This window comes from Molossus molossus, unplaced genomic scaffold, assembly GCF_014108415.1.
Source record: "Molossus molossus isolate mMolMol1 unplaced genomic scaffold, mMolMol1.p scaffold_m16_p_1, whole genome shotgun sequence".
In the NCBI taxonomy this organism is placed as follows: domain Eukaryota; kingdom Metazoa; phylum Chordata; class Mammalia; order Chiroptera; family Molossidae; genus Molossus; species Molossus molossus.
The window spans coordinates 17,135,738-17,159,407 of NW_023425344.1; the positions used below are offsets into that span (position 1 = coordinate 17,135,738).

General features: G+C 37.3%; 1 protein-coding gene across 1 annotated transcript in view; it reads right to left on the reverse strand.

The window, feature by feature from the left end:
• Positions 1-7,451: 7,451 nt before the first annotated feature.
• Positions 7,452-23,670, reverse strand: part of SEPSECS (Sep (O-phosphoserine) tRNA:Sec (selenocysteine) tRNA synthase) — a 33,891-nt gene continuing 17,672 nt past the window's right edge. Inside the window, exons 7-11 of the mRNA XM_036240983.1 lie at positions 20,958-21,087; positions 20,746-20,837; positions 12,110-12,203; positions 9,895-9,985; positions 7,452-7,998 (exon numbers count right to left, since the gene is read on the reverse strand). Coding sequence (XP_036096876.1) covers positions 7,695-7,998; positions 9,895-9,985; positions 12,110-12,203; positions 20,746-20,837; positions 20,958-21,087 — 711 coding nt within the window. The 3' untranslated portion in view covers positions 7,452-7,694. The remainder of the gene's footprint in view (positions 7,999-9,894; positions 9,986-12,109; positions 12,204-20,745; positions 20,838-20,957; positions 21,088-23,670) is intronic.

A 23,670-nucleotide genomic window follows, 5' to 3' on the forward strand; every position in this document is an offset into this window, starting at 1 on the left:
CAATCCCACAACCTGGGTATGTGCCCTGACCGGAAATCAAACCCCAGACCCTTCAGTGCACAGGAGGACACTCAAACAACTGAGCCACACAGGCCGTGGGGAAATGGATGCATTTGACAGGGACTCAAAGTTTATCTAAAAGGTGGGAGATGTTTTCTGGATCCACTTTTTATTATCTTCCCAAGGGTCTCTCCACCTGCTGCAGACCAGTCCCTGTCTTGTCATTGGCCCGCTGGCAGCTCCATACTCAGTTTGACCTGAAATTAGCCCCGTGACTTTGGGTAGTCTTTCTTGGAACCTGTTTTCTTACCGGGGACAGCTTCAAAGGGCGAGTTTCATTAGAACAATGTAACCCAGTAGCTTTGGATGGCACGTTTCCACGTTCACTTCTCCAAGGAGAGGTGTGTGTGTGTGTGTGTGTGTGTGTGTGTGTGTGTGTGTTGACAGATTTCTAACTATAAGTACTTTCCGCCTCTATGACCAAATTTTTTGCAGGGAGGAGTGCAGAATAACAGCTTTTCAATAAGTCACGGGATGTGAAGTACAGCATAGGGAATACAGTCAATAAGATCATAACAACTCTGTATGGTGACAAATGGCTACTAGACTTCTCAGGATGATCACTTCTTAAGGCATGTAAGTGTCTAATCACTATGTTGTACACGTAAAACTAATATTGTATATCAACTATAATTTACAAATAATTTTTAAAGCAAATAAATAGAGTACAAAAGGTTTATGGGGGAGCAAGACCCTATAAAAAGGGGGAAGCAGACTGGGGCAGGGGGCAGGGGTGCCATCAGTCCATGAGGCAGACCCCACAAAGCTCGGCCAGCCCCAGGGTCTCTGAAGTAGACTACCTGTTGGAGGAGTCGCATCAGGTGGAAACAGTCAGGGCCCTATACCACCACCTTGCTCTGGAATTAACCAAAGAGCTTGACTGGCTCAAACATGGTTTTGAGCCAAACTTGAAGGAGCTAACAACAGGGAGGCTGTCAGCTAAGCACACTCCTTGCAATGAGTAGCAGGTCTCTTCTTGAAGGGAGAGTAGAGCAGTACCTGTTTGTGTTGGCCCCATGGAACAGAACATTTAGGGCTCTGTTCTAAAAGCAGTGGAAAACCACTGAATAGTTTTAATCAGACAAGATGGAATTTCATAGTTACGTGAATATTCAATAATGCCTATTGAATCATTCACACAACACTTGTGTGTTGGTCATGTGCCAGGGGTCTAGTTGCTTGGGACACACGAGTGGTCAGAGCTAAGATCCTGTTCTGTGAAGCTTATGTTCTACAGAGAGGGAGACAAACAACAGGACATAAGGTATATGTGAACTACATTGTATGCTGGACTTTTGCTCCTGTGTGGTCCATGGGCCAACAGTACCCCACAGGGATTTGCTAGAAACCCCAGCCTCACGCAGACCTACTGGATTCAAATCGGCATTTTACCAAGAGCCCCCCGTGATTCTTATGCACAGTGAGATTGAGGTTCCACTCCCAATTTTAAAACCACTTTTAGACAATATTAAAGTGGGGGAACTAACTATCATATGAAAAAGTGTAGTCTCGGTAGACCTCACTGGAGAGGGAAACTCTGATTAGAAACACAAAGGCGATGAGGGAGCTGGCCAAGCATCTGGGTCGAGATGCTGCAGGCAGTGGGAACAGCTGCAATCAGGGCTTGAAGGCAGAAAGAGCCTGCAGTGTTTGAGGGCACGAAGCAGGGAGGGAGCTACTCTAGCCACCCAGACAGGAAACCTGGGTAGTTCAGACCGGCTTGGTGGCACAGGAGTTGAGAAGTGGTTGATTCTGGTATATCCAACATGATTGCTTGATGGACTCGATGTAGGATGAGACAGTAGTTGAGGATAAGTCCAAGGTTTTCACCCTATGCAGTTGAAAGAACAGAAATGTGACCAACTCAAGTGGGGAAGGCTGTGGACAGAACAGGTTTCTTGGGAGGAAGATCAAGGAGTCAAGGAGAAATTGAGATGTTCACCAGACACCCAAGAAACGATCAGGCAGTTTCACACAAGTGTGGAGTTCAGGAAGGAGGTCTGCTAAAGATGTAAATTTGGGAGCCATGATCAATCATTCCACTGTAGTCATCTAAGAACAGGGCTAAATATAATGAACCACAACCATATTTGCAGAAGTTCTTATTACACCAAACACATTGGTCAGATAATACAATAGATGTGGAAGCCCATTGTTCCTGTACATCCCTCCTAGGTTGTGATCTGACATTTCAGGTGCATAAAACAGTTAATGCACTTTAAATATGGGCTTCTTTAGAATATTCTCAAATATAAATGCAAAACAAAAGGTAAATCATAGAAACCGAAATTGAAAAACTCTGAAAAAAAAAAATGTCATGTAAAATCAACTACATACGTTTTAATTTCCATTGGAGAAGGGATAAAACTGATTACTCCTTCTCAAAACAAATCTAAAATAAAAGTTTTACTAAACTAGACAATGAATATATTTTAATTGAAATCTAGCACCACTTGGTACAGTATACTCTATGCAGAGCATTGTAGCAGTTGTTAACAGTTAAGTGCTGTTTCAGGCACTGAGCTAATCATTTTACATATACTATCATCTCAGTTAGTCCTCAATCCTATAAGGTTGTACCCATTTCACTTACGATGAGACTGAAATTCAGAGAGGTTAAATATGTGAGCTCACATGGTTAATAATACCAGTGCAGAAATCTAACTCCAAATGATATGAGAACTACCTACACAATTCAAACAGCACAATTTAGAAATGAAATCTGAAGGTGACACTAATCTATTTTATTTTCAAATAAAAGACCAAGTGCTTCTTTCAGAAAAGATTAACATCAATGAATCCAATTTTCTATAGTCAATTGATTCTTTACAAAATGGTTGCTGGAATGTCATCTCCTTCCTCTTTATTTTTTAATCCTCACCCGAGGATATTTTTCCATCTATCTTCAGATAGAGCAGAAGAAAGGGAGAGAGGGAAAGAGAAACAGCGATGTGAGAGAGACACAGCTATTGGTTGTCACCCGCATGACCCAACCAGGGCTGGGTATGTGCCCTTGGCCAAAATCAAACCCGTAACTCTTTGGTCCACGGGTTGACACTCCTAACTGCTGAGCCAAACCGGGACAGGGCTCCTTCCTCTTCAAAAGAAAAAAAAAAAAAAATCAGCCCAGTTCGTGTGGCTCAGTGCTTGAGCGTCGACCCATGCACTACGAGGTCATTGGTTTGATTCCCAGTCAGAGCACTTGCCCAGGTTGTGGGCCTGATCCTCAGTGGGAGGCATGCAGGAGGCAGCCAATCGATGTTCTCTCTCTCTCTCCCTCTCTCTCTCTCTCTAAAATCAATTCCCCACTCCCTATGAATCATGATTTTCATTATAGGTACGACTTTTCTTGCTGATATTTAGGCAAAGTGATATTGATTGAATTAAAAAAAAATGGACAAGTAATTTTGTGTTAGTTAATCTGTACTTTCAAATTTTATCTGTAGCAATGATTAGGTAAAATAATATAATGTACTGTCAATGATTTATTAAAAGTTTATTTCATGTAATAAACTATATAATTCATTTTTATTTTTAAACAGTCTACAGCAAAAAAATATTCTTAGAAACATTTTCTCTCCTGGTAAAACAAATAGGTTAGCAGGCTGACATCAGTTTCTCTAATGGTTAAAAATCCCCCATAATTAAACAGTTAAACATAGCCTTTCTTTACATTTCTCTAAAAGTTCACGTTGATACCACTTGATAAAAACAATACAGTATAAACATTTCCATTTTGCCTAAGGCTTTAGATTGAACTGTAGAAGGTTAGATGGGAAATTATAAAGATATATTTGTTAGTCTTTTTTTTTTTTTTTGTATCCTCACCCGAGGACATTTTTTGATATTTTGTTCAGATAGAGTGGGAGGGAGAGAGAGAGAGAGAAACATCGACGTGAAAGGGACACATCGAGTAGTTGCCACCCGCACAACCCAACCAAGGCCGGGGACACACTGCAACTGAGGTACGTGCCCTTAGCGGGAACCGAACCGGGGGTCTCTCGGGACCGCAGGCCGACGCTCTAACCGCTGAGCCAAACCGGCCCGGGCTATTTGTTAGTCTTGAACTCATCATCTTACATGAATATATACCATAACGGCCAAAAGGAGCATAAAAGGAAAAAAAAAAAAAAAAAAGGCACAAAAGGATGCAGTGGATAAGTCTTAGTCCTGTATATTATGAGGGGCCATAAAAGACATTTAATCAACACAATGTGACCAACAAGGAAAAAAACAGTTTACAGGCGGGTGTTTTGTTTTTTTTACTGTTAACCGCAAATTCAATTGTTCTTACCAAATTATTCAGAGGGTATCAAACTTCTGAAATGACCAAATTTCTGTGTACATAAACTGGATTATTTTTTACTTACAAAATAGGATTGGCCTCATGAAATGCACAAAATAGCAAAACCATTTAAGGGCTTGGCAGAAATCAGTACATCTTAGAAAGTGGAAAAAGAAAATATAGCTTTTAAATGCACCAAATGGATGTGTATTCAAAAACATTTCTCTAAGTGTAACATGAATGAGACTCATCGGCATTTGCTGGTGTTGTCAATTGTTGGCTAGCTCCCTCCATGAGAAACCCTAAGATTTTAACATAACTCTCACGATAAGCTACTATTTCAATACTAAAATAACATCACTGGTTTAAAAAAAATTACCTTTCTTTAACTTAGATTTTACTAAAACCTATCCTAGGCATATAGTCTGAAAATAACAGCACATCCTAAAGCTTAGGTATCATTAAAGCTCTTATTACAGGTGGTTAAAGGAATAGAGCCACAGTAGAGTTATGTGGTTATGTGCTGGGACAAAATGCTGAAAAATTTTAATTTATATTTAAATGTGTCATACAGTATATCAAGTGCCTATTGGTTGAACAGAACTGTATTCAATAATTCATATTCTATAATTTCATTCAACTAATACACAAAGCTAACTAGAAAGATTTATAGTTGAACACCGAGCTCCTAAGGCTGGTATCACATATCATTCCCCGATAGAGTGAGAATTCATCAGCCAAGAACATAAGAGCCAAATCGAGAGCTGGATTTAAAATACCTTTCCCTTCTGTGCGTATAAGGAACACACTGTGTAGTGACCTAAAGGATATCTTATGTTATTCAATTTTCTTTCCTGGGCAGACTACCACAGCCCAATGACTTTAAAACCAAACTCCCAAATTCTACCTGATAGCCTGAGGAAGAGCAGGTAGATCATAAAGACAGAAGAGGTCATCTTAGTCATTGATTGGGAAATGTGTCACCCTTTGTCTCTCTGCCATAGTTCCAGGATAATTAAGGCCAATTAGAGGAGGGTCACCAATCAGTACTAGATAGCTAAATAAACAAGTACTGTAAATAGATTTTTATACTTATATGCAGAAATGAAAGAGAGCATGGAAAACAACACTGGGGTGGGGGCAAAGGACAGCTTGTATATACAGAACTTACAACATCCCTTCAAAGAAACTTAGGAATTCTATGATCTCAAGGTCAAACTTAAACCAGCAGGAACAGAGTTGGAATTCCAAAACCTCTGAAAAGAAAGTGCTAATAATAAAAACTGCAGCCAATTTTATGCACCAGGAATGAAATGTTATATCTATCATTCACATGTGGGTTCATGTAATTTATCTTCAATTAGAATGATTATCTATTCAGCAGCTGAAGCCCAAGAACTGCTGATACACTGCAGATGAGCCATTTGCTAGTCTCTCAGCTCTGGCCTTTCTTAAATGATGATCACACGACAGGGATCACTTGTTCTACACACCAGTTCCGGCTTGTGTGGACAGCAAGCGCACCGCCAGCATATACACTGGCAGTGTCACTTCATTACCCTTCAGAGACTCTCAAGGTTCTGTGGAGACCAGTTTTATGGTTCTACAATTCAGTCCTAAACTCATATAGAAAACATTACATGACTTTTTAATCCAGGATTTACTCCTTTAAAATAAGTTATTAAAGCTATTTTTACAAAACAGGTATTTAAAATCTTTGAACTCTGAAGATATAATGCTAATTAAAAAGTAATTTTTATGATATTTATAATTGAGTACTTTATCTCAATAGTCTTGACTTCCAAAGTTGTCAAACCAGAGTCTAAAAAGTACACGAATTTACACATCAATAGGAGTGGATCTGTCTGTGCTCTTGTTTATCAGTTCATACTGCCAAATCAAGAGAAAAACACAACCCAGAAATCAAGGCAACATTCTCTACTGTAGTGTTTTCAGACATATGTTCAGTGATGGCAATGAGTCTTTAGACAAGGATATGTTCACGCTGGTTTCAAGGAAATGGCTTAGAGCCTTTAACATGCCAACAGGCAGGTCTGCGAAGTCCCCAGGTTATTTGTCCACAGGATCTGTTACCCTCACGAGCACCTCCTGGGAACAACGCTCCACAGAGCAGGTCCTGAGAAACAGCTTCCCCATTGGTGTATTCAGAAGCATCACTAATTCCTCAGACTATGAGACATCAGTCTATTTCTTAAAATTAACAACGAAAATAATTGTTACAGCCAATGGTCTGGAATTTCAGGCTCAGAAAGTGAGCATGGGGGCAGGAAGAGGGGAATACACCTGTTTATCATACTAGATCAGTTTCACCTCCCTAGCAAAATGTGTTGAAAAATACCCATGGCTAACCATTCTTGCCAATGGCTGTGCACACCTGGGCAAACGAACCAATTTACAAAGGCTGTTTAAAGCAAAAACAGTGGAATAGATTTCACTTGCCCAAATGGGAAAATGCACAAGTGCCATATAACACAATTTCCAATTACATATTTAGAACTGGTAACCCTGGTTACTACCAAAGAGTCTACACCAGAGAGAGAGAAAGCACTACAGAGCTGTCTTCTTTGAAGCATAACTGAATAATTAGAGTTGCTCCGGAAAACTCTTCACTTGAGTTCATTTACTTTACAGCAGTGTTTCTCAACCTCAGCACTACTGAGATTTGGAGCTGGATAATCCTTTGTTTTGGGAAGTTGTCTTGTCCACAGTAGGATGTTAGATATCAATAGCATCCCACCAGTAGTAACAACAAAAATGCCCCAGATGTTGCTTAGATTTAAGCAAATCATCCCCAGCCAAGAACCATTGCTGTTATGAGAAAATTAAAGCTTACCCTTTGATTACGCTTCCCTGGGAAATGTCCACATTACAGGCACACTGTCACTTACACTCATCAACAAACATCTGGTCATCAGTAACATTAGAGATCTTTCTAAATTCCGTGTGACCAGAAACATAGGTAATTTGTGAATGGTGCAGAATGGTTAGGAAGCAGTCCACACATTTAGAGAACTGTGGTAACTTCGCTGCCCTTATATTAGTTAGAATTATCTGAATCATAATACTTAACTGACAAATATTCTCACAATTAGAAAAAATGCTAATTGTGTATTATAATATGTTAAGGATCATAATGATTGGGGCTGTGTAAGAATAAAAAAATGTAACAACCATCAATGACTAAATCAGACTATATTCTATTCCCTGACCAAACACTCTCCATGACATTCTCAATTCAAAAATCTCAAGTCCTGTCTATTAAACTGCTTATGCTTATACTGTCACCTCATCATTTCTTCCAAATTATCAAAAAGAAACCCGTAACATGTCATGAAGAAGAATCCTGGGGTGTGTCAAGAATTACATTCTCTAGTTTTAAACCCATTTCTTCAATATCCACATCTTCAGTTTCATCATTGTCAGCTCTAGATACATCACTCTCACAATTTTGTTCCTTTCTTATTGTCGTTAAACACTTGTCCAGTCTCTTTATGAACAAGTCCACATCCTGTGCCTTCATTCCGATGGCTGATGCAGCATTGAGGTAAGCACAGGGGTAATTATTCGTATGTGACATGAAGCCTCGGAAAGTGTAGCCATTCACGGTTTGCACAGACCCAAGAGGCACAACTCTAAAATGAAAAAAAAATTACCCATTTAATATAATCTGGTGATATTAGAATATCACCCATAAATAAAAGATATCTGTGTTACTAAGCCTTGTATCTACTTATTAAGAAGTTTATAAACAGCCATAAATCACAGCCTATGAAAAAAGATTGTTAGCCTTAAACTAAAAAGTTGTCCTTAAACTAAAAATCATTTGGAGAAGTGATTACCATTTACTTATCGTCTATTAAAGAGGTATAAGCTCTATTAAAGAGGTATAAACACCTGTACATCTTCAAAGAGATAAAAAGAAAAATGTTTTTGTACCAAATATGGAATCAAACTTCACATATATGAATTTGAATGGAATGGTGAAACTACTAAGTCAAAACCACTTTGATTAATTACCATGTGTCACCTCAAATAATCAAAAAACTAAAATTATACCTATCTGATCAGTGTTACGCAATAAGGGTTTTAAAGCAAGGATTGAGAAGAAATTATGTAACTCCTAACAGTGGGTAGTCAGCAATCAGTAACATTCAGCAATGGCACATGAATTTTTAAGCTTGATTTCATTGGCATACTTGAAATAAGCAGATTTCTAAGAGTCCATTTTTTTCAAAGAAGTCAATTAAGATAAACTTAAACATAAAGACAAATAGTGGCAACACTGAAAACAAGGCCAAACTATGCTGTTATATGCACATAGTTCATCAAGGTAAAATCCAAATTAATCTAAGATTTTTTTCTTTTAAAAAGCTGTCCTTTGATGTGAAATCTCTAACCTCTGGTAGTCAGAGAAAAATAATAAAAGAATGTAAATAGGAATATTTAGAATAAGATATCTCTTTTCAAGTCATTTTTCTCTGACATCATTAAATTTTTTAAAAAATTAAATTTTTTTAAATCCTCACCCAAGGATATTTTTTCCATTGATTTTTAGAGAGGGTAGAAGGGAGGGAGGGGAAGAGAGAGAGACAGAGAGAAATATAGAAGTAAGAGAGACACATCAACTGGTTGCCTCCTGCACCCACCCTGACCAGGACTGGGGATCAAATCTTTAACCCAGGTTCGTGCCCCTGACTGGGAATTGAACTGGAGACCCTTTGGTCAGTGGGACAACACTCTAATCACTGAGTCACACCGGCCAGGGCAATGAAATTAATTTTTTTTTTTTCTTTATCCTCACCCGAGGACATTTTTTCATTTTTTGTTCAGATAGAGCCGGAGGGAGAGAGAGGAAGGGAGAGAGAGGAAGAGAGAGAGAGAGAGAAACATCGATGTGAAGGGACACATCGAGTGGCTGCCACCCACACGACCAACCAGGGCCAGGGACAAACTGCAACCGAGGTACGTGCCCTTAGTGGGAACCGAACCCAGGTCTCTCTGTACCACAGGCCGACGCTCCAACCGCTGAGCCAAACCGGCCAGGGCGAAATTAATTTTTAAACCATGTACATAAAAGAGTAAAATGTACATTTTTCAAAGGCAGAACTTAGAAAAGAATTATGTAACCTTTTTAGGTTATAATATGGGTTTTCCTTAAAAACACTTTCACTTAAATTTAGTAATGAAGATGACTTATTTCTAACACCATTAAGTGACATCACTGAAGATTATCTAACAAAAGGAAATAAAACAAACATTTGTAGAGAGGGGTAATGAACTTTTGTTTCTGTATGTCTATTAAAATAAATAAGATTCTTATCTTTCTGTGTCTATTTCAAGTGTAGGCAGTCCACAGGTAGGCATATAATGGACTTACAGATTCTCTACCTTGTCATTATTTACTGCACAATAAATTCTCAGGGGTAATTCAGTATATAACTGGGGGACTGTTGTTAAAGAAAGGTACTTTATTGGCCAAATAACTTTAAAAAGCCCAATACATCTGAGCCTCTTTTAAACAAACTTACCTAGCTCCAGAAACCTGTCTGGTAAAAAGCATTGAGCCAAGCTGAGTGACAGCTTTGTCACGGTGCTCATCTAGTGTCTTAAGTGTCACAGCTGAAGAAGAAAAAAGTAACCCAATGAGCCTTGGTTCGCCCGCACAGAACTCACTCAAAAACAACACTTAATAATGGAGACAATACTTTTCTGTGTGTTAAAATACACATAACATGAAATTTACCATTTTAACCATTTTTAGGGGTATGCTTAGTGCTGTTAAATACATTCACATTGTTGTGCAACCATCACCACCATCCATCCATCCCTACACTTTTTATCATCTTGTAAAACTGAAACTGTATACCTATTAAAAAAACAATTCCTAATTCTCCCCTCCCCTACACCCCTGGCAACCACCATTATGCTTCCTATCTCTATGATTTTAACTGCTCTAAGTACCTCATATAAATGAAATCATGCAGTGTTTGTCTTTTTTTTTAACTGGCTTATTTCACAGAGACATTATTTTTACTTATTTGTCAAGTGGCATGATTTTACTTGAACACACTTAATATATTATAGTAAGGATTTATTTGTATAACAGACAAAAATATATTAATATAAATTAACATACTCAGAATCGGACAGAATTTCCGTACTACCTCTCTAAAGAGTGAATTTTCTAATTAAACAGATGCAACTATGACATGATCAATACAGCAGTTTATTCAAATTCAACCATGTTTTAAGAACTTATAAAATGATGGTTGTGGGGTGGGAGTCGGGGGCAGGATAGGAAGGAGGGTGTCTGGGGAGAAAAAGGAGAAACATCTGTAACAAAAATAAATTAACTAAAAAAAAAATGCTCCCAAGCCTTCAAGTAGCTGAGGATTGGATATGGGGTTTGGCAATTAAGTAGCCTTTGGGGCACTCTGCCTTTCTAAAAAATACAACAACTTGTAAAATGAGAATGTGAGATATATTTCAGCACATATATAAGATTACATAAGATCAACTTCTGTAAATGGAAATGAAAATTACTTTCTGAGGTTATGTGGGTAAACTGTACCAACAAATAACCGATACTAGGTACCATTTCCTGAGGATGGATTTACCACTCTAGATCGTTTGCAAATATAATCTCAACCATTCTTTACCAATTCTGCATGTGAGGGATCATTATTTCTGCTTTGTAGATAGGGGAAAGGAAGTTAGGGGCTAGTACATGGCAGAATTGGGATTCAAACCATACCATATCGCCTTCTACAACGTCTACACAGATTATAAACCAGCAAAGGACTGGCTGGAATGGGTTCTATGATACATTAATAGCCAAATAGTTCTCCATGGAAGGCCATTCCTGAAAAAAGTTTCAGTTATAAATTGCTATTTACTTACTTTCCTCAGCTATACATGAAATATGAAGCATATTACACTGCATATATTCACAAATTAGAAGGGATAATTTTGAAGCTTAAAAGTTACTTAAATGCATAAAAGTCAATATTCAATTTATCCTATTTAGCAGTTCTCATCTACATGACAAAAATCATAGTCCTTATACAAACAAAGGAAATTATCATAAATACAGAATTCTCTAACATAGGGACCTTCACAAAAACAAACAGTAATAGCATTAAAAGCAACATAAGAATAGCTTTAACTTCTAATATTGTGGTGTTCTATTAACTGGCAGAAATTTTTTAATATTTAGAGTCTGGCCAGGCCACTGTGACTCAGTGGGTTGAGCGTCGTCCAGTGCACCAGGGTCACCGGTTTGATCCCAGTCATGGCACATGCCCGGGTTGCAGGATTCATCCACAGTAGCGGGTGTGCAGGAGGCAGCCGAACAACGGTTCTCTCATCGATGTTTCCCTATCTCTCTCCCTCTCTCTCTCTGGTATTAATAAAAACATATTTTAAAATATATATATTTATAGAGTCCTTACTAGTAACCAAATGATTTTTATTAGAAGCAGGAGTTGAAGTATTATTTTCTGTCTATTCGTTATAATACTTAATATTGATTTGGATTCTTTCAGTATATAGTTTTTTATCTTAAAAATACATTAAAGCATTTTTAAAGGCTAACTAAACCTTTTAAATCTACAAATTAATATTGTAATAAATTCAGAAATATCACTGTAACCAGAAGGAATTCATACTTGTTCTAGAAATACTAGCTTCCTGTTGGGGATGGTTCAGAAGTGCTGATTTTTTTTTAAAAGAAAAAAAAATTACCTAAAGATATGGGATTCTGAGGTGTATGCAACAATCTTTCATTGTAGGCTTCTGACAGCTTCTTTAGTTGGATGGACAAATATGAAAACATTTCCTGCAATAACAAAATGTTACACTTAAAGAAAATCAAATAAATATGTATTGCAACTTGCCAAATTATTAAGATAAAATCTGACTGGTGTAAAGTCTGTAATGTAAATTAAATTAAACTCATCCATGTGCCCTTGGAGCAATTCTTTCCTTTGCTGCACTATAGTGCGATTCAAAGCTGCCACAATTATCAGAAACCACGGGATTTAGGTAAAGAAGGAGGGGAACCAGCACATTTCCTGCTTTGGGGCTATTACATATCTATCACAAATCCATCCTGTTTTCAGAACCTCCAGGGTTACTGCTCTAGTCCAAGCAGCTGTCAACCTCTGCCCTGAATCACAACAATACATTCTAAATGATTCCTCTGCCTCCTTTCCTGCCCCTCTACAATCTGATCTACACATAGAGGCCACAAAAGCATAATCAGATCATGTCCCTCCCAATGACTTCCTCTTGTAAGTACAGTAAACCCTCGAAGCCACATGTTGGAAAAACTGTAGTAATTTTGCTGACATAAATAAATATTACATATCTACAACTATAGTCCGCATATTTAAACCCAAGAGTTACTGCTCATAAACAATGTTTGGTGAATAATTAATAAGTGATCACACTGCACTGTGCACTGTAGCTGCACGGCGTGACTTTCTGCAGCAGTTTTGTTTTTGTTTTTGTTTTTGGGGGTTAATCCTCACTTGAAGGTATTTTTCCACTGAGAGAGAGAGAAACTTCGATGTGAGAGAGACACATCAATTAGTTGCTTCCTGCACGACTCCAACCAGGGACAGGGATCAAACCCGAAACTCATGTACACGCCCTTGACCGGTAATTGAACCCAGGACCCTTTGGTCCTCGAGCTGTCACTCTAACTGCTGAGTCAAACTAGCTAGGGCTCTGCAGCAGTTTTAACATATGCCAGCTGATATTTCATCTGTGTGCTAAGCCACGCCCCAGTCATGTGCATGTGTTTACTGGAGGTGACTGGTAAATGCACACATTTACTAGATCTATTCAGTATAAATTTAAAATTATAGTAATACATACAGAAAACATTTTTGTGAAATTAAACTTTTCATACATATTTAATTTTAACTATACAAATGTGTGTCTACATAAGTAAAAACAGGTAAACTAATTAATTTGTCAATTTTTTAACATATGCATTCGGAAAACCTACTTTATTATATAATGGACTTTTTGCTTTAACAGACACTCCCTCACCCAAATTAGCCCATTATATCAAGGTTTTACTATATAAAAAAAACAAACTCTTTATCTTATAAGGCCCCAAATGATCTGGCCCAGTCAACAAGCCCAACTCAGCAACTGTCCTCACCCCCACCTATTATGACACCAGCCTCCTTCCCAGCAGCCGAAGAGCCCAAGCTCATTCTCCTGTCAGAACCTGTATGCCTACTACCCCTGGCTGGACTCAAAGTTCTTCTCCCAGGTCATTCCATGAGTGGTCCCTTTGGCACAGACTAAGGAGAACTTCCTTAATCACTTCCCTATGAAAGTAGCTCTATGACTCTGTTCCCAGCTCTCAATCTCCAATACCATTACCTATTTTGGTTCCTTCACTACACTCATCACAATCAAAATTATCTCCTTTATTTGCTTATAGGAATGTTGCCTATGACACTCTACCAGAACAGAAAAACTCCTTGAAAGGAGAGACTTTGTCTTTATCACTATTTTCTCAACACCAAGAAAAAATACGCTAGGCTTTTAGAATGTAAGTAACTTAGGAAGAGGTAGTTTAAAAATGCATTTCTTGCCTGGCCGGCGTGGTTGAGTCGTTGAGTGTTGACCCATGCACCAGAAAGAAGGTCACCAGTTTGATTCCTGGTCAGGGCACATGCCCAGGTTGTGGGCTCAATCCCCATGACAGGCATGCAGGAGGCGGCCAATCGATGCTCTCTCATCAATTCTATCTCTTTCTCCATCTCCCTTCCTCTCTCTTTAAAACTCAATAAAGAAAAAAAAAAATTTAATGCACTTCTTTTTAAATTATATAAATTTAAAATTAACAATTCTCTAAACTCAATTTAAAAATTATGGCAACTAAAAACTAAAAACGTATTCATGATCCTACCCTAGAAAACAATGTATCTAATAGAAAAATAAAATAAAAATATATTTTATAAGTATAATATTTCATTTCACATGTAAAAGTTGACTTTAATCAACTTACAAATAAATATTAAGTTGGCAACTGTCTGACCTAAAATGATACTTTCTTCTCCTAGTAAGCCCTTTCAAAAGTACTGAAATAAAAATCTGCCCGCAAAAATCTGCCCTTGAACAACCCAGCCGTAGTCAAAACCTATAATCTCTAAAGATACGCCTAAGAGACAAGGGCCAACAGAGTTTGTGGAAACAGCAGGAAATGATACTTCTCCAACTTCAAAGGCCACAAAAGCTGCTTCGGTGTTGAACAGTAAGGCTTGCAGAGTCTGATCCCACACTGGGACACAGAATAGCTTTTTCATGTCTAAAGCACATTGATGGCTAGTTCCATCTTTTGTTAGGTACTAAAGATTAAAAGACGAAAAATTCCTACCCAGTTTATAAATTATTAACGAGTCGACTGAAGACCACAAACATTTTTACCCATGTTGGGACAGTTTATTTTATAGTCTAACCTGAAAAAATTTTTAACTAATTGTTGTTTTTGAATTTTTAGGATATTTTATAAAATCAATCTTAGCATGTCAGAATTATAAAAACTTAGATCACTAAAAGAAATTGATTTTTTATATTTAAAAAGTTAACCTCCATTTGTCATACCTATTGAATCTACTAATACATGTGATATCTTTTTCTTTAGTCATTTAAAAAAAGTATACAAAAATATTTAAGGAAACAAATAGTATCACCAGAAACAGAAAAAGAAAAGTTGTGCAGGTATCTTTCCTTAGATATATAAAGATTTCTGACCACTCCTTCTTTAATTAATATTTCAATATCCACTTCAGAAAGTGAATCAATAATCAAATGGAATAAAGGAATTAAGAGTTTTTCCAGCAACTGAAACAATTTGTAATCTTTTAGTACCACACCAGTGTTAAGTCACATTTTAGATATTGATTGCTGATTTTTCTTCATCTATATTATAAACCAGAGTCTTAATCTGCACCTCTCTCTTACTCTCATATCCATCAACCTCTTATAAGCAGAAATAAATCTGATAGCTCAGAAATACCTTTTACAAACTCCTACGTCCCCCCCCCCCCCCAATAGTAACAACAAAAAAGTTTTTTCAGAGGTGACAACCAATTTAAAATATTACTCTATCTAGTATGGCTGCCACAACAATCAATGTGGTCACATTTGTAGAGTACAGTTGACCCTTGAACAACACAGGTTTGAACTGTGTGGATCCACTTAAACGCATTTTTTTTTCAATAAATACAGTCGGCATTCTATTTCACAAGTTCATATCTATGATTAAACCAACCACGGGTTGAAAAAAATAATTTTGATCCATGGTTCAGAATCTGTGGATATGGAGGGCCTACTATATATACTGCTCTACGCCATTTTATACAGAGACTTGGACAACTGCAGATTTTGATACCAATGGGGGGGGGGGGGGGTTCCTAGAACCAATCCACCACAGATACCAAGGGCCCACTATAGTTAAGTTTGGAGGTAGTCAAAAGTTATACATACATGGATTTTCTACTACACAGGATGTTGGCACCCCTAACCCCGAAGTTATTCTAGAGTTAATTGTATTTAATTTGTACTTAGCTATTCCTAAAAAGAGAGGATATGTTTCCTTAGTAATACCCCTAGTAGTGTTTTTAAACTTACTACTATATACATGTCTATTATAAAACTGAGATTTTTCCCAATGTTCAATTTCTAATACTTTTACAAATTAGTTTTAACCAAATTAGTTCTTTTAATCACTTGCTAATGCCACTAGAATTCAGCTTTAACTACAGCTAACATTAGAATAAAAATCTTTAGACAATAAACATAATATAAGGTAACTCTCATAAGTGATAAGTCTCATATCACTACTATGAGAATAATCAGACAAAAAAGAAAATATTTGTGAGTGATGTTCACATCCATCTGCAAATATTTATAGTATCTCTACTCTGTGTAAAGGGTTATGATAGGTAATCCAATAAGCAAAGAAGCTTAAATTATCTGAAAGCACAATATACTGAATCCTACAATATTCCACATGCTCTCCCATTAATATCATTACATTTAAAATACATCATTTAGGAGACTGTACCACTATTTCCTACACTAATACTTACTTAGCTAAGCAATTTTTTGCCTGATATATTAAAGGCACTACAGAACCTGCCTGTTTTTTTGCTACAGTTAAATCTATAACTGACATTTATTATAAAATACTTCTGTAAAGGGAGAAATTTATTAGCACCCCAAGCAAATATATATAGAAATATCTTACTAAAAGAAATGAAATATTATTGATTTTCTATGTCATTTTTGCTGTATTTAACTTAATTTTAAAGGACTCTTCACTAGAGATAAACTGAGCTGTATACCTGAATGCTAATGTCAGCTATATTCCCAGAATAAAAATACAAAACTTTATACCATAGTTCAAGATGTTAATGGAAGAAAACTTGAATTATATTAAGCATCACCTTCCCTATGGCCTTTTGCAAATTGATTTGCAGTCATAAAGCCCAACATTCAGCCTGTCCCTCCCCATAACCCAAAATGTGCATAATTCACTAAATTCTAATGAAAAAAGGTCTTATGTAATCATGTTTTTTGAAAAATGCTGTTTCATGTTACAGGATAAGATGTAAATAGAACTTCACATAGTATTACAGTATGCCCCTTAAAGTGGGTAATAAATCAAAAGGGAAACATAACGAGTAATCTAATATCTCAATGACAACATGAAAGGATGGCTGGACTACAAACTGCAGGTACATTTCCATGCACAGATGTCCATATTTGAAGATAACAGTACAAATGCAATGTGCTGCTCTCTATGACTGTGGCCAGATTACAGAATCCAGGCACACTCGGCAGCCTTTGCATCACAGGCTAAAGCACTGCTTTCAAACTCTTCTGTTGAGGCCCCACATCCAGGCCTGGAATCTCATGCTTTTGTTGAGATTCAACCACTCCACTTTTAGGGCTGCAGACCTACTTTGTTTCCAACCCGGCTTTGCTATCGGACCTTGTTTGAAGTAAATGTCTGATGTTCTTTCAGAACGTAGTTTGTCCTCCGAGCTTCAGCTAACAAACTCCAGCCGCTGGAGCAGCCGTCCCGCTGTCATCCTCTTCTGCACTTGCCTAATCCAGCAGATACTTGCAACCACGATTACCTGCCTGCCCTGTTCAACAAAGCACTCTTCTAAAGAGAAAGCTAAGCAGAATAATGGTCTTCTCCAGAAGCAAAACAGGTAAGGATAGACTCCTAAGACTGATCTTTCTTTTTGCTTAGAGAAACTCAAAGAAACAGTCTCTTAAATTTGACCCCTTTTCTTAAAGGCTTCATCAGTTAAATTCATGGTCATTTTTCCCCTCGATGAAGCAGCTGTGTTGATCAGGAAGGGGCGAAGGGCAGAGAGGTTCAATTCACACACATAGTTCCCCTTCCTCTGATCCTTTCACCCTTCAAAAAAGACAGCTTGAGAAGGAATGGCTTCAAGCTGAGTTCTTGTCTGCCTCTACTGTGAAAAAGATAAAGCCTTCTCTGAAGAGATAGACTAGATGAAATAACCTCTAAAAATATCATTGTGGTGAATAAAGGCACAGAATAAAAATATCCTAAGTTTTCTTTTAACACTCCTTTTTTTAGTACGCAATAACACCAATAATATAAAAAGGAGCTCTCAGTGATGGTATATAAATAGCTCTGGCTGGAGCAAAATAGCTTTGCCTCAGCTTCTCCAGAGCTGAACCAATAAACTATCACGATTAAATTTTCACAGTTCAAAAGCAAGTCCATTTAAACAAAAGAGGCCCTTACTTCTGCAACAAATCCAATAAAAAACAATATTTATGCTACATATATGCAATTATGGTTTATGGAGGACATCGGCATTTTTCAGTGAAAAGACTTGCCTGTTGAATGAAGTTGTTAAAGAACAATTTTATTCACTTACAGTGACAGAGTTCTCAAACGAGCATTCTAATACTTTGAAGGTTACTACCGCAGACAGTCTCTATTCTAAGTAAATTCTATACGAAGGATTTTAAATAAAACCCATTAATACAACAGAGCCTTTGGGGTTTTACATACCTCCACTAGATACAAATGGGGTGGTCATGAGACCATCATGTTCGTGGCTCAAACGCCTAGCACAGAGCAGGTGAACTCCCTCGGCACTGGAGCAGGGAGAGCAGTGGTCAGACAGGAAGCAGAGGCTTCGGCCTCACAGTGACCTGAGTTTCAATGGCAGTTCTGGCACTTACATGTGGCCCCTAGGTAAGTAGTTAAACTTTTCTGACCCTCAATTCCGTCAGTAAAATGGGAATAATACGTACACCTCATAAACTTACACTGATTAATGTAAAATAATGAATATAATAAACCTAGCAGAGTTTCTGGAATACCACATACATTCATAATAATATCTGTTCCCCACCCAGGTACTTTCCCCTTAGCCTAAAACAGTTTTCAGGTTAAAATGATCAAAGCATAATTTACACATAATAAAATTTCAAATGTGCACTTTCAGGTGTCCACTTCTGTGAATTTTAAAAAACATGTAACAGTCATGAAACTACTCCCAGAATTTACCACAACAGTTCCCTCTCCCGACCAAAGTTGCTGGCAACCATTCATCTTTTGTCTGTCCTGATATTTTTTGCCTTTTCTAGCTTGGTCTATAAATGAAATCATATAAAAGATATGTACAACTTTTGAATCTGGTTTATTTCATTTAGCATAATGCCTTTGAGAGTCATTATGCTGCTGCATATATTAGTGGTCTGTTCCTTTTTATTACTGTGTATTTATGAACCACAGTTTGTTTATACACCAGATGATGCACATTTGAGTTGTTTCCAGGTTTTGGCAATTATGAATAAAATCATTATAAACATTCATGTCTAGGTTTTTGTACAGGCATAAATTCTCATTTCTCTTGAGTAAGTAGTAAGGGCTGGAATGGCTAGTTTACATGGTAAGTGTATGTACGTTTAACTTTATAAGAAACTGCCAAAGTTTTTTCCAAAGTTGCTGTACCATTTGCATTCCTACCAGCAATGTCTGAGTTCTACTTGCTTGAGATCTTGGCCAATATTTCATAGTTTTGGTATTGTTTGTTTTTAATTAGCCTTTCTAATAGGTGTATAAGAGGTGTTTAAGTATCTCATTGTGGGTTTAATTTGCATTTCCCTAATGACTAATGATGTTGAGCATCTTTTCCTATATCATGAAAATCTTAAGAGATATCCTCATAGCCCTGGCTGGTCTGGCTCAGTGGTTAGAGCGTCAGCCCATGGACTAATGAGTTGTGGGTTCAATTGCAGTCAAGGGCACATACCTCAGTTGCAGTTCATCCCCAGCCCTGGTCGGGTTGTGTGGGAGGTGGCCAGCCGATGTGTCTCTCTCACATCAATGTTTCTCTCCCTCCCTCCCACTCTATCTGATGATAAATAGAAAAATATCCTCTGGTGAGGATTTTAAAAAAAAAGATATCCTCACAATAAAAAGTAAATAATTACTTTCCTATAGACTGAATAACTGGGGGGTAGGGGAAATAGGGTAAAATAAGGCATAACATTTTTAAAACGTATTCATATTTATAAAGCTGTTGAGAGGATCCATCTGATAATATAGATAAAAATATTTTAAAATATGTAAAGTACTATTAGAAAATCCAAGGTCCTATAATTGCTACTAAGTATTAAAAAGTTATATGGATACAAACACTGCACCAGGGATCTCCAGCTCTCCCAGATGAATAAAACATCTTAGTCTGACTCACCCTGCCAACACTATCTCTATCTACAATTTTGGAGCTGTCCTGAATTAAGCTAGTTTTTAGTGTTAGAGACAAAGCCCAGTTTTCAAGCACCAATGTTACTTTTCTTTTCATAGTCAATATAACCGATGAGTTCAACATTCCAGTAATGGCAAGGGATAAGTTTATTATTTTCGAATGAGAAGCTGGCCAACCTCTGACCTGGTTCTTCCTTCTTTGACTAATATTTCACATCTAAACAAGTCTCCAGGCTTCCAAAAACTAAAAAGAAATGCCTTTGCCATTTGTCTTTCAAGAACCTCTATCTAAGTGATAAATGAATTGAATTTTACTGAACTAATAAGAATCCCTGATGTAGGAGTTTCTCAAAACAAACAAAAAAAGCAAAATCACCTGTCCAAGATTCCTCAGAATATCTGTATAAAGAAGATGACAAGCATTAACTGCAGACCCATATGGTGCTTCCAGATTAGAGTATATCCCGTAGGACTGTACTAGATATCTATAATCCAAAGTGATAGACCAACGGGCAAAAACGCCAGTAATTTGGAGTACCATTCTAGTCAGGAGTATTATTTTATACCTAAAGGAAAAGCTTACCTTTCTTTCCTTTAATAGCTTCTTATAGCCATTTGAGCCAAGTGATAATAAAGTAATAAGGACATCTAAAGAAGGTGAAGCTGAAGCTCTTCCTGAAATAAGAACAAAGATGGTTAAAAAGCTTTGGAAATTAAGATTTATTATAGTAGCCTACGTACAAATGGATTTTTGTTTGTTAGTTACTTTTTCTGAAGAGCAACTAATTTACTTACCTGGATACATCTTGCTGATTTCCTGAATGAAGGAATCATTAAAGCCAGCTATTATAGCGCCACCTACTGGAACCATAAAATTTTTGTCCAAGCTCTGTACGAAAGCGTCTATTCTACCAACCCGAGCCCCCTAGAATGAAATAACATGTAGTATTATATATTCGTTTCTAGAAGAGACAACAATAGCTATTAACAAATAAATACCATTAAAATAACATATGAAAATCAAAAACAGATAAAATATTTTTATTTCCTTGCAACAGTGCTAGTAATATATTTTTAAGTATTAAACTGAGTATTTAAATGCTCCTCCTTGTATGTGTAAAAGCACTTTATAGTTTACAGTCTTCTTTCACACAACAATCATTTAGTCCTCACAACAACCCTGTGAGAAAGGCAGGGTTTCAGTATCAGTTCAGGTGAACTATATTGAAACAGGGCTTTTCACCTTAAAATTGGGTAAGAGAGTGGATTCCTCCTGTGCCTCTCATCTGTGATCTTCTATTTGGCAATGTCAACAGTGGGCCCTAAAACTATTAAGTAATTGTAAACACCCTCTGCGAGGTTAAGAGTGGCCACCATAATCTAATGGACTGCAGTCACCCAGCTGCCAAATCAATTAGCTACACATTTAAGTGCCTCTCTTTGATTCTTGGATAATCTACTACACCTGCACGACCACTTAAAGGAATAAGTTTGCTCCTACCACCTCTCAGATAAGAAAAGGGAAAATTTTATTTTTAACATCAACTAATGGAGATTTCTTTCTGTATACTCTTGGCAATGTTTCTACATTAACTCATGATTCCTAATGTTATTATCTTAGATGATCTCACTCCACTGCAAATGAACTTCAAGTGAAAATCTAATATTCTAGTGAAAAACTGAATACTTACTTACCAGAAATATAAAACCAAGTTCCAGTCCCCATCCAACACAGTCTATGACCTTCTACCTAATGTGCTTCAATTTTCTCCTCTTAAAAATAGAGATACTATCTAAATTTCAAGGATGATAGTTTTTTTTTCCTTTATCTGTGGTAACAGATTTTCAATCTGTATTCAGAATCTACATTCCTATTAATATGATAACCGCATTTGACCTTCAGCTTCACACTTTCTCTCCACGTCCATATCTCGGAAAGAATGGAAGCGGCAGAGAGCTGCCCTAATCTAAGAGACCAGATCCAGGCAACAGGCAGGAGCAGCAAGGGCTGGCGGCTATCACATGATTGTTTAAATCTCAACCTTGCCATTATTCTTCTAATTTCCTCATGAACTGTGATCAGAGAAAATCTCACCATATCACAGGAAAACAGAAGCATACATGACTGGTAGAATAAATAACTGAAAAACATGCAAAGTAGTAGCACATAAAAATAAGGTGGAACAGTTACAATTGCCTTTTATTAACTACTGTCTAAGGCTTCCTGAGAGAAACTTGAACCTAAACTGGGAGCACGATTACTAAGAGAACAATCAGTGCCCGACTTTGTTAAACTGCTTCATCACTAAAACACAGAAAGCACTAGAAGGCAGCACACTCTGTGGCAAGAAACAGAGGCTGGACCCAATCTCAGGAAGAGTTAACAAACCTCACTCCTCACACTGAAGTCAGAGGCTATCAAAGAGCAGGGGGGAAAAAAAACCTGAAGGATGGAAGTGCTTAAACAGAATAGGAAACACAGAAGCATGTTCTATGAAGTAAAGAGTTGTCATTTATCAGTTCATCCATTTACTCATTTATTCATAAAACAAGTATGTGGGCACTTATTTGCCAAACATTGTTCAAGGTTCTGGGGATAGCAGCTGTGAATAATACTTACAGCTAACCCTTGAACAACGTGGGGAAGAGGGGTACAGAGCACCTGCACAGTTGAAAATCTGCGAATAACTTAAGTTGGTCCTCCACATACGCAGATTCCCAACTGCCTGACTCCAGGAGAGGATGTGGATCACTCCATCTACTCCGACACCCCTCCCCGCAAAATATGAGAGCCTTCACTAACACCTGTCATACTTAGTGTTTCCTGTCTGCTTCTGCTCCATGAGGAGAGGATTTTGTTGTATTCATTACTGCTTTCCTAACACCTATCCTGGTGCTTGGCACATCAGTGGGAGCCCTGCAAATATCTGCTGAAGGAATTGACAATTAGGTTTGTGAATAAGTAGTATAAAACCTACTTCTCTCAAATTCTTAATAAGTAAAGTTGCTGCTTCCTACATTTTGAATCTTTACGATCCATTCTAACTCTAAAATAATTAATTCTATGTATTTTTGTAATTCTACTACATCTCCTTCCATTAAGCTGTCCTAACATCCATATTCCTTGCTTCTCCTAAATTAGTCAGTTCAGCATATAAACAGAGTATAGGTTTTTCAAAGCTAACTTCCTGGGAACTACATGTACATAGAGAATGAGCTATCTGTTCAGCATTAAGTCATTTTGGGGCACTGCCCTTTAAAAAAGAGCAAATCCTCTGGGGGTGGAGGCGGGATCAGGAGGAGAGTGTCTAGGGTGGAAAAAGTACAAACATTTATAACAAACATAAATTAATAAAAAAAAATGCAAAAACTAAAATAAATAAAGCAAAGCCTGACACATTTTGGTTATAGCTCTTGCATCACTGGTTGACTCGTTATTATAACATAAGCTCCCCAATAAAGTATTTTCAGTTTTATTACTTTATCTTTTAAAGTAAAATATAGGGCT